This window comes from Austrofundulus limnaeus, unplaced genomic scaffold, assembly GCF_001266775.1.
Source record: "Austrofundulus limnaeus strain Quisiro unplaced genomic scaffold, Austrofundulus_limnaeus-1.0 Scaffold1, whole genome shotgun sequence".
In the NCBI taxonomy this organism is placed as follows: domain Eukaryota; kingdom Metazoa; phylum Chordata; class Actinopteri; order Cyprinodontiformes; family Rivulidae; genus Austrofundulus; species Austrofundulus limnaeus.
Window position 1 is genome coordinate 6,664,270 of NW_013952403.1, and position 12,415 is coordinate 6,676,684.

Genomic DNA, 12,415 nt, shown 5'->3' on the forward strand with positions numbered 1-12,415 from the left:
GTGTGTGTGTGTGTGTGTGTGTGTGTGTGTGTGTGTGTGTGTGTGTGTGTGTGTGTGTGTGTGTGTGTGTGTCTTGTTTGTTTGGCAGACCTTCACCGTGACACGGCAGCATACAGGGTCAATCGTTTTCCTGTAGTTTTGCTTATAATCAAACACTGGCGCTTGTGACGAGTGTGTGCAGTGGAAACACACGTCTCTTATGTCGTTTCATTCAACAACACATCATGTGTCGCAAAAGAAAGCTGCAGGTATTTTGGTCCACACTGTCTGACCCTGGTTACTTATTAATTCCACATCATTCCAATATGGAAACGTTGATGTGGACAGAGAGCGCTTTATCAATGGCTGAGTCTGGCTGGTTGCCCTGGAAGCTACACACAACACCACTTCCCACGCAGCCGTGTGCACACAGAGGGAAATAAATCTGCCACGAAGAGAGAAGCTGAGCTGACAGGATGGAGGAAATGACAAAAAGAGGCGGGGAGGTATCGGACTCACCGTTCGCTGCAGCCATCAGCGCCTGGAGCTGCTCGGCTTCCGTGGGGGGCTGGGGCCAGGGGCCAGTTCCCATCGCAACCTCAGGTCCTCCAGTCGCCCTGTGGTAAGAATAAGGACAAGTAAAACTGTAAATAAGATAATTATCTGTATAATCTGTGTTTCATTTACAGCCTCAGCAGTTGGTGCTTTAAGTTGTAAAAGCAAAGCAGCTGATGGTGGACTCAGCATGAAAAATAATAATAATAAAAACATAAAGTTTACAAACAAACAAACAAACACGCTTGAACAAATGCGTCTGCACACAGCTGCATGTTCGGCTGCTACGCCTGTAAGCACTGAGCCGACTAGTAAATCTGATTCAATATTTAATGGTTCCAACTTTTAAAGGGAATTTCAGTCCATGCCGCGCTCAGCAAGCACTGAGCATTTCCATCTGGGCGAGCTTCACCTTCAAAGCCTGGTTTATCTGCAGCCCACAATTTGCATGTGGGGCTAACAAAGGAGGCGGCAGCCATGATCGAGTGCAACCCACACGTGCGGCACACTAACATAAGCTCTACAAATAGGTCGCGATACTTTAATCCCGTCTCTGCTGCTGCGGCCAAAGAGCAAGCAAACTGCCCATCTTTATCTTTATCTGGATGTTTACCAGTGCTAGTGCACAATAAGAGCAGATAAACTAATAAAATTTATTTTTTTTCCTGCATGAGAAGTACAAAAGGCATGTTTTAGTGCATGCGTCAAGCTGGTTGGGCCTTTAAACTACTTCAGAACATGCAAAACAAGGTCAGTGGTAAAACTAGTTTATAGTAAATGAGGAGAACAGGAACTAAAAAAAAGATTTTAGCTACTTGAGCTATTTTTTTAGATATTTATTTACATTCCTAACACAGTAGCATCATTCTTTCTGCAGCAGATCACTGAGGACTTTTGTTCTTCTGATTATTTTCCCTGAACTGGAGAGTATGTTTTGAACTTTTCAAATGGTGACTAAACCTAATTTATTTCTATTTAATCCAGAAACTTAAAAGACAAAGCATAATGTACTCACGCAATTACATCTGATCGAATCGTTATGTTCTTAAGTGCCTAAATCTTTTGCACATTAGGTAGTGAGACAAAACCAAGGGATGTAAACAGAATGTCGTTTGTACTGCAAACCAGCTAAATACCCTTAGGCAAATCAGTCTGCTTCTTGTATTTAAGAGAAAGCAAAAGACAAACTGAGACAAAGTGGAAAAAGGAATTCTAAGACAAAAAACTTGGGCCTGTTGTAGCAAAGGTCACCAGTTTGTGCTGCCAAAAACTCTGAAGGGGTTCAGCGCCAGCGGGGGAAAAAAAAAACACACAGAGAGAGAGAAACATGTAGGTCTTGTGCCAGGCGGCCAATGAGAAACAGGTTGAGTCAGAGAGGACATTTTGTGGCTCTTCACACAACTGAAGATAAAAGGGGAACGCTTCATTTCAGCTAAATTAGCAACTTGCTAGGCTTATCTCATCCTGTGGTTTTGTAGAGCGTTTCCTGTGGTCTCGATTATCACTTCCTGTGGGCAAGGTGGTGCAAACTGGACTGCTGTTTTTGCATGGTTAAACTCTTAAGTTAGCTCCTCTTGTTGTTTTGCAGATCATTTTCAACACATTACCTAAAATCCAAAATAATTTCTCTAATCTCGATTTGTTTGGGTCAACGCTGGTTGACATAAGACGCTGTAGTTCCGGTTTGTTTTAAATTGGGTCTGTGGAAACATTTGTTATCTCACCTGTTGTAGATAGATTTTTTAAAAAAACCTTATTTGAAAGAAATTGAGTTTAATCCTAACAGGAGTGATGAGCTAATGGGTAGTCAGAGAAAAGCCAAGACCAAAGRAGATTACCACCATTTTACGGAATTTCAGGGGTTAAGGAAGTCCAATTTCAAATAATGCATAGTGAGTCACGCAATTATTACATTGTTGTTTATTTTACATCCCATGGTTTTTTTCATATAATTCTGTAATTATTTGCTAGAGCACATCCTGCATTAATATCATAATATTAAGAATTATGGTGTGGCGCAAAACTCAAAACTGCATAAAAATGTAGAAAAGAGCATTTGCATGAACTGCTCTAAACATTTAGAGWTTGCAGTTGGTTTAGGTCAACACCAGCCCACTTTGGAGTTAGCCCTGCTTGGAATAGCCATTAGCATATCCATCTAATAATGAATCAATCTGTTTCCCAAAACTTTGGCTGCTCAAAGAAATGTCTACAACAGGTAAGATATTAACTGTTCATAACTGTTCTGCAGAACTCCACTTCAGATTTTTTAACAGCTTGAGGATTTTTGAAAAAACTTTTGATCACTTTTCCAAAAAATAAAATAAAATAAAATAACATATTAATCAGTCAGACATTTTATTTGTCCTGTGGTTTATCATTAATGACATTTAAAAAAGCCACATTTRGTGATGTTGAGCTACAACCATCACAGACACACATCAAAGGCGACACTGCGTGGTAAGCAAGTTTCCAAAAAAAAGGAGGAGGAAGAGGAGGAGGAGCTCTTGGACTTATATGGCACACATACAAGGCACAGCAAAATCTACAAAACACTGCACACATATGTGTCCCGGTTCGTTCTACGCCACAGCAGGCATTGTGGCCTATATGTATGCACATCAACAACGAAACCCCATCAAGCCTTAAGGGAGATTATCAGAAGCTATGGGTTAGCTACAACTACACACATCACAGCACTCGACTGCAGTGCACTACCTCGGGTATATTTCAGTCACTCTCTGCCCTTATCATTGGATCCAATCAGGTTTCCACGAAGCGGGGCTTGAATTTAGAGAACTGAATCCAGATTAAGGACAAAAAGTGACCAAGCAGTGTCAAAGTCTAAACTAGTACCTTGTCCCATTCTTCGTTGTCCATCGTATTTGTGTACCGTATGGCATGTGGGGACTAAAAACACACAGAGTTATTCAAGCTGAAAGAACCATTGTGTATTTAACTGAAAGATGGGGTAAAAGAACACAACATTTTAGTGATGTTGAACAAGTTGTATGCATTACAAAAACAAGTCATTTTTTTATTTTAAGTGAACTTTGAAGCTGATTATGTTGTGTTTTCTGTAATCCATGCAGTCTTTCTAACTGCAGAGTCTTGTGCTCCATCTGGAAACAGATTTTTTTTGCCTCAGCTGGTGTATTTCAGATAAGACTATGACTGGTAGAATGCGATGAGCCATCACTATTGAGAAAACTCCTGCTTTACACAATCTAGTTTAGCCCAAACAACATGGGCAAACAGCAACACACTAAACCACACATCTGAAACAGAAAAAAAAAAGAAAAAAAAAAAGAAAAACACAATCCACTGCGATTTAATAGGCAAGCTGATACAATAATCTCATTTAAATAGGAGGAAAGAAAAATATAGGCACGAAAAAACAAGATGGGTAAACACATCCCATCCCCCACGCTCCTCCCCAGCTCTGGTCACCGTCTCTCATCAGCAGTACTGAGTGATGATGCAGAGGCTCGGGGAGCGCAGAGAGGAGAGAAACTGCCGGGGGAGGGGGAGAGGGAGAGGGAGAGGGAGAGGGGGAGGGGAGGCTGCGGCAGCCATTTTATAAAGCAGCTTGGAAAACAGGCAGAGATTCTGGTTCAGGAGGCTAAAATCAGAACTACGAACACGCTGCGCCGTATCATTTCACCACTTCTGATTCAGTGATTTAATGTCACATTAAAGACAACACCATCAGAGGTTTACAATCTGCACTTTGCAGGCAGCTCAGAACATCTTTTTTTTCCACTGCTTTTTTTTTGTGTGTGATGAACACAACACTGGGCATTTTAAGAACGTGTGCAGGTGTGTCTCTGTATTCACTCACCCGCTCGGTCCAGGTCTCTGTCCCTGCGTGAATCGCCAGTCATTGTTGGGTGGTTTTTGCTGCGAAGAGAAGAAAACACGCAGCATGAAATGGACGTTTCATTGCAGCAGCAGCAGCAACAAAATGTGTTTCAGATGCTCGTGTGCGCTTTTGTGGAGACATCTGCATGTGACGATATGTGTGTGTGTGTTCTTTTTGTGTGGTTTAGGAAACATGAGGCTCAACAAAGAGTTACAGATGGCCATAAATATCTTGTGTGCAGGCATCAAGAGCTCTGGGGTGTAAAATGCTGCACAGGAACAATAGTGGTAAAGTAGAGCAACAATTCTTAAATAAAGTTTAAAAACGTGAACAAAAGCACCAGCGAAGCTTGAAGAGAACAGAAAAGGATTATCTTAGTGGATGATTGGATCCTTTATAAGGGGGTAAAACTATAAAAGAGAAGAAATATAACTCTAAGATAAGAAGTTTGTAAATTGGGAACAAAAACCTCATAAAAACAGACTATACTTGGATAAAAGTATCTCTCCTCTGCATTAATGCCTTCAACTCCACTGCGCCTCAGTCTCTGCTCATAACACCTTGTCTCTTCCATCTCCTCACCTCTCTCCATCTCCCCATCAAGCTCTCTCGTTGTGCAGTGATGCAGTGAATAGAAAAAAAAAGAAAAAAAAAAGAAAAGCAAACAGCTTGGCTCCAGATTCTGCTGCCTAATCAACACAAGAGCTCCCCAGAGGAAGAGGCCAGCAGCCTGATATGCTGCATTATTAAACKAGCTGTTCCACCCGAGGGAATGATGAACAGAAACACGATCGCAGGGAGGGGAAAATAAACAAAGTTTATCAATAAATTCCTCCAGAGAACAAAAAAAWTAATAAATAAATGCACTCATAACTAAATGCGGAAAAAATAGTCAGTTGAGTAGAAAACAAAGTTGATGACAAATGTGAAGGCAGAAGTGATGGAATCGGGTAATTCAGTAAAACAATTACCAAATAAAGATGAACAAGAATTCAATTTGAGAGATTTTCTTGTTTTAAAAAAAAGTAACCCAGCATGCAGAAGTAAACGAAAGACTGAAAAATCAAGACTGCTGCGTCGAAATATCAAACTGCGATGTCACAACAAACAAGGACTCAAACCTAAAACGCAAACGATCAGTTATGATCTGAATTACAGCTCTTGCCCTCCTTTCAAACCAAACTTTAGTGAGTTACCATTAAAAACAAACTCATAAGATGTGGGTGTGGGAGAGAATCCGAGTTGTAAAGATGAGGGGGAAAAAAGATCATTACAAATCAGCGTGGAAGCCAACTTTTATAGAAAGATGCCTGGCATTCCTGCTGCGTGACTGGTTCTCACACACTGAGCAGTCTGCTCGTTGGCTCTCAGGTCAGATCTCACTGCAGGTGTGCRCCGGAAACTAGAATCTGCTGAGAAACTGTACACAACCCTTAGAAAAAAGAAGTTTACTTGAAGTTCATTTGAATAAGTATACTTGAGTATAAGCTTAAGTTTATCAAGTATACTAGGCACCATATACTTGTAGTGTACTAGAAAGTATACTGATTTAATACTCGTTCATACTAAATAGGGACATTTTGTTTGTAAATATACTGTTATAATGTATTTTTAGGTTTATAAACTTACCAAAAATAAGTACACTTTAAGTATACATGGCATTAAGTATACTAAAGTATATAAAAGTGTATTTCCCTAAGTGGACTTTTATTTACCATGTACACTGATACAGCTAAGTATACTAACAGTTTACTAACAAGTGTACTTCTAGGACTAAATTGGCCCACAATGAGTTTAAGAAAGTATACTCAGGAGTATATTGAAAGTAATCTTCTAAGTATACTTTTAGTTTATTCTTGAAACATACTACAAATTAACCAGTCTGTGTGAAAATGTGCTTTCAATGTACTACTTCTTGGCCAAAATTTTAATCATTATAGACTAAGCATTCGTAAAGTTTTAGTATACTTTAATACAAGCCAAGTATAGTGTAAGATAAACTTGGTTAAGTATGTCTCAGATGAGTACATAAAAAAGTAAACTGAAAGTATACCTTTTTGATTTGTTAATTTAAAATTAGTACACATAAAGGATATTTGCATATGCTACTTTTTGCTTAGGGAACGGCTAATATTTAATGTTGCTCTGTATGCTAGGCTGCTGTAAATAGACATTTGGAACTCACATTGAATGTAAAGCCATTTTGAGGGCCTTTAATTATAAACTAAGCAACAATCTGCTGAGCTATTAAAGCACTTAGGAAAGCTTTCAATCATTTCAGCTTCATATTCTGAAGTCATTTTCAACAATATACATGCTGGAAGGTCAGCCACTCTGTGCCAATACAGAACCAGACAACAAGACTGCAGCTCTGTGAGCTTCAACTCTTATCCAGCCAACAGATTATCACACTGACCTGGAAGCTTTAAAAGACATCCGTCTATTTTCTGTCCACCCTTCAGATGAAACAAAGAGCTTTGAGGCCTCTCTGCATGAAATACAACCTGTCAGCTGAACGTGTAGACATGGATTTATCAGGGTTTTAAATGAAACTGATCAGCACAAGGTCACACCTGGAAACCATCCAGTGTTTCTGTGAGTGAGCGAGAGGGGAGTCTACAAAAAATAATCAGGTCTACTGGAAAACTACAATTTAAACAGAAATTCATCCCGGTGATGGTGGAGACACAGCTAGAACTAAGTAACTTGTTCAAAGATGTCATGGTGGCTGTGATCAGTTCAGGCTTGTGCCTGTACATATATTGCAATGTTTTAACTACAATCACATCAACATAACTCAACATACTGAATCTATCTTAATTTCTTCTTACGTTTAGTACTGACATTTCAGGAAAATCACAACTCGCTATATTGGTTTTATAGAGGCAAAAAGAAAGAAACTGTGTCTAAACTGACCAACCTCATAAGGTCTCACTGGTCCCTGTAAATAGTTTGTGCACAGGGACACAAGTCAGCCCTTCCAAAACTAGACAGCCATGAGAATATTTTGATCCTGAGGAAAATTTTTTTTTTCCTCTAAACGAAAAGACAAGTGTTAAAACGGTGCTTATTGTAAACCAAGCTCATGTTATGCTTCATTAGTGTTGAATTCCCAAACTTCTTGTGTTCGCAGCGATTGAGCCAAAACAGCACACTGCGGATGAATAGAAGACWCAAAGAGGTGCTAGTAGGAAGGCTCCAAGGCCCCCAGGGTCCTGCTAAAGTTACACACTTACTGCAGGACTCCTAGTGCTTCACGCTTTTGTACGCTCGAGCTCAGGCTCATAAACACTCACAGTGGCGGCGGCCATCATGGCCCCGCGCCGTCTGTCGCTGTGGCACACGTGCGTAAAGCCGCCCTTTCTTTCCTGTCGTCTCCCCCTCTATCTGTTTTCCACTGCTGTCCTCATTGGACTCGTGTCACTAGAGCAGGGAGACAGATGGCACCCTCCTGACCTCAGGGACGACACAACTCAGAGCACTCTGTACAAACTCACGTGGAAAAGGAGAGGATTTTCTGCATTAACTCCTGTCGTCCAACATTTAGTCAAATGATGGGTGGAAAATCCTCAAAATAATTGAATTAGGGAGAGCAAATCTTTTTTTTCGTCTTTAGACTCCACAGAGAATCACATGAATGAAAGCATCACAAATCTAATCTACTGAACTAGTTGTCTGTATTTATGAGTTAGTTCATTATTTGGCCAACATTTTTTCAAGTATCAATCTAAATATATGAAGGATGAGTCAGACACACCAGGAACTGCCTCTCGTAAGGGTTGCTGCATCCTGGAACTAATCACCACTGGTTCAGAGGACAACAGGAAGTCAGGGTCAGACCAATGACCCCGCAAATTCCTGTTTTTCATCTRCTGCTTTAGAGTCTCCACCCCCACCCCCATTTTCCTTTTCCTTCTTCCCCCATATTTCCTTCTGTCATCCTGTTCCTCTCTATCTTCCAGTCATTCCACTGAAGTCAACTCTGCAGGACTCCATTTTCACCTGGGTGTCCCCCACCTCCCCATCTGTTGAAAAGTACTGTTGGCTCTTTTTTGTCTATAATGAAAGCACTCCATGCTACCCAAACTGCTTCGACACTGATGGCAAATATGYTCCATAAGACAAAATCTCACTAAACCTGCTCAAATCTGTGTGAAAATATGGTTTTCCAACTTAAAATAGTCCACTTATGACACAATCTTCCTACTGTCACGAGTCAAAACATAAAGTCTCATTTAACTAATACCTTTAAAGCAAAACACCTCAAAATACATTTTGTAGAAACGTAAAAGCCCCCATTTTTGTCTTATCCCAACAGAGACGTCCTTACTGTCCCCTTCACGCCCTCACCTCACTGGCTGAGTTCATGAGCTGCTTCCTGCTGAGCGTCATGTTGAGCGTGTTGTTGTGACTCAGCATGGGTGTTTTCATAAACACAAAGTCACTGCGGCTGGATATGGTGGAGTAGCAGGGCCTGTAGGTGCGCGTGTGCGGCTCCTGGGGGCCCCCCACCACCTCCATGTATCGTATGGGCCCGTCCGTGTTGAGCTGCAGGTGCAGGTCTTTGCCGGGCCTCTGGTGGTAGCGGCCGGGCCGGTGGCGGCCGTAGCAGCAGAGGCAGCACTCGGGGTCTTCCAGCAGCGGGTCGCGGTGCCTCAGGCAGCGCACCATGAACACCACRAACGTGATGAAGGCCACACCTGACACGCAGGCCAGAGAGATGATGAGGTACAGCGTGATGTCTTGCATCCCGGTGCGGTGGTAGAAGGTGTTGTGGTGGGGGATCACGGGAGCTTCGTTGGATGCCCCCGTGTCATCCACTGTTACTGTGATGTTCACAGAGCTGGACTTTGGTGGCTCACCGTTGTCCTGGATGACAACTGTTATATCATAAGTTGAGCCCCCTTCCTCTTCGGCCAGCTTGCGGGCTGTGCGGAGCTCCCCGGTGTGGGCCCCGATGAGGAACATGCCAACATTTGGCCCGGGTGAGATGGAGTAAAACAGCCAGGCGTTGTGCCCACTGTCTGCATCCACTGCCACTAGTTTATTTATGAGGTGACCCGGGCCGGCAGATGGGGGCACAGTGAGCTGCAGTCTTTTGTCTTTAGGGTAGGAGGGGTGAACCATCACTGGTGCGTTGTCATTCACATCCACCACAAACACATGCACAGTGACGTTTGTTGTCCGTGGGGGAGCCCCAGCATCTTGAGCCTGCACCTCAATGCGGAACGTTTTGAGCTGCTCGTGATCCAGGGAACGCATGCTGTAGATGTGACCCGTCTCTGGGTTCACGTACACGTAGGATGAWATGGGCGAGCCCTGCACCATGCTGGGCAGGATGGAATAGGTGACATGAGCATTCTCKCCTATGTCTGGGTCCGTGGCAGAAACAGCAGTGATGGGGGAGCTGGGGGCGTTGTTCTCTGGGATGTCCACRGAATACGAAGGCTGGGAGAAGATGGGAGCGTTGTCATTCACATCTGAGAGCTTCACCACAAAGCTGATTTGCGAGGAGAGGGGCGGAGAGCCAGCATCTGTGGCCTTGATGACCACTGTGTATTCTGGGACAGTCTCACGGTCCATTCTACCAGAAGTGATCAGATTATAATGCATGCCAAAGGCTGAGTTCAGTTTAAAMGGCAAACCTGGGGGAATAGTTAAAGTCACCTGCCCATTCACACCAGAGTCCAGGTCTCTGGCACTAATGAGGGCTATCACAGTTCCTGGAGCTGAGTCTTCTTTGATGGGACTGTTGAGCGACGTCAGTGTCACTTCCGGCGCGTTGTCGTTCTCATCAGTGACGTCCACTATTACGTTGCAGGAGCCCTCCATGGCGGGGGAGCCCCCGTCTCTGGCCTGCACTGTGATGTGGTAAGCTGTGCCCTTCTCATAGTCCACCGCGCCCTTCACACGGATCTCCCCGCTCTTAGAGTCCACGCTGAACAGCTGGAGAACGCGTTCAGGCGTGTATTTACTAAACATGAARGAGATTTCCCCGTTGCTCCCCGAATCTGCGTCCGTCGCGTTTAGTTTCGTGACTAAAGTGCCCAGTGCCACGGTTTCTAACAGAGTGACTTTCTTCACCGGCTCGTCAAAGACCGGCGCGTTGTCGTTCACGTCCAGGATTTTAATGAGAAGAAGCGTGGAGCCGGACTTCTCCGGCTGACCCCCATCCACAGCCGTGAGCAGCAGGCGGAACGAGGCCTGCTTCTCCCTGTCCAAAGGCTTGTCCACCACCAGCTCAGAAAACTTGCTGCCATCGCTTTTAGTTTCCACTTTTAAAATAAAGAAGTCGTTTGCTGCCAGCTGGTACGTGCGTAAAGAGTTGGCACCGACGTCTGGGTCGTGCGCGCTCTCCAGACGGAACCGCGTCCCCGGTGAGGCCGCCTCGGACACCTCCAGGGAGATGCTGCTGGTTGAAAACTTCGGCTCGTTGTCGTTCACGTCCAGGACGTCCACCACGACCCGATGGATGCGCAGCGGCTCCTCCAGGACCAGCTGCAGGTGGAGTGAACAGGACGACCTCAGTTCGCACAGCTGCTCCCTGTCGATTTTTTGCCTGATGACCAAATCCCCGGTCGCCTCCCTCACCTCGAAATACTCCACCCCGGAGTCAGAGACCACCCGCAGCTTCCTCTGAGCGATCTCCTGAACTGTGACACCTAAATCCTTAGCGATGTTCCCGACGACCGAGCCCGGACTTTGTTCCTCTGGGACGGAATAGCTGAGCTGAGCGGAGGCGGAGGACACGCAGGCGAGGCAGAAGTAAAACCTCCACAGCCTCCCTCCTCCTCCGGAGCGCTTCCTCCGCCCGGGGTCCATTGTGCTGCGCTCCGAGGATCGGTGGGGGAAAAGTTCCCAACTTTCTTCTCTTACCGTCACGTATCCATCACTGCGAGACTACAGGACTCCATGTAAACATTTCCATTCTAAAAGCAAGGYGATGGAGAGCTTTGGTAACATCATAATGATACTTATTAAAGAAAAAAATAAAATAAAACACGAGGCGAAAATCAAAGTTGTCCCAGGCTACTCTAAAACTCTCCACTGTCCTTCTCTCCTCCGCCTCTCTCTCTCCATGGGCGGGGGGGAGCAGAGAGAGCAGGCCTCCTATTGGAGGACAGAGCTGCAGCAGCCCTGTCACCCTTCCCACGCCCACACTTAACTTTTCTCTCACTTCTCCCTCACAGGMTGGAACAAAACAGCCTGACAGAACTTCAGAATCTTTGAAGAGCAGCTGCTTAGCTGAGCGACTCAACAGGGGATTTTTTTACACAATAAAATATATTTGAATGTCAGGAAATATAACTTAATACTGTTACAGAGAAAGCAACAAACAAGTCATCTGAGTGGCTGGCTCCCTGTAGGCTCGTCACAGGGAAAAAAAACCCACCAACCCAGAAAACATGGCACATAGTAACCGCATGGAGGCGTGGTTTCCAAACTGCTTTTCTGTCAGGCAACTTTACAAACACAAGGGAAAAAAAGATTTTCTTGTAAAACTAAAAAAAATTACAAAATCTAAGCTTTAAAGTATATTGATCCATGAGATACAAAAATATCAAGATGTAAAAAAAGGATTAAAATTGTGTTTAAAGCTGTGATCAATTAAAAAAAGCCTAAAGAAACAAATGTATGCAATTATTTTCAATAAAATTCCAAAATAAACTGTCGTGGGCAACTGTAAAATTGAAATATTAAAAATAAGCAAAACATTCATTTTTACCATGAAGTATTTTAGAATAAAAACATAGTTTTTAGATTGTTCCTTATTTATAGCCTAACTTGTTTATTATTGACCAAATCTGTTAAAGCCAAATGTGTCTAAAACCATTTAAAATGTGAAAAAGTGCAAATGACAACAACTATGATGTTGAGATCTGTAGAGTCAGTGAAGTGAAGTTTTTAGGTGTCATCATTGATGAATAACTGACATGGAAATAATCATATAAATAATTTAAGAACAAAAATAGCCAAATCTATTGGAGTCCTGTACAAAATAAGAGAACTCTTCAATGA

The 12,415-nt window shown here is 43.4% G+C and overlaps 1 protein-coding gene across 1 annotated transcript in view; it reads right to left on the minus strand.

Moving 5' to 3' along the window:
- Positions 1 to 498: 498 nt before the first annotated feature.
- The window catches only part of LOC106516803 (protocadherin gamma-C5), a gene marked incomplete at its 3' end in the record, with an annotated part of 28,278 nt that continues 16,361 nt past the window's right edge, over positions 499 to 12,415 (minus strand). Inside the window, 3 exon segments of the mRNA XM_014007344.1 lie at positions 499 to 596; positions 3,391 to 3,444; positions 4,376 to 4,434. Of these exon segments, the coding sequence (XP_013862798.1) occupies positions 499 to 596; positions 3,391 to 3,444; positions 4,376 to 4,434 (211 nt within the window).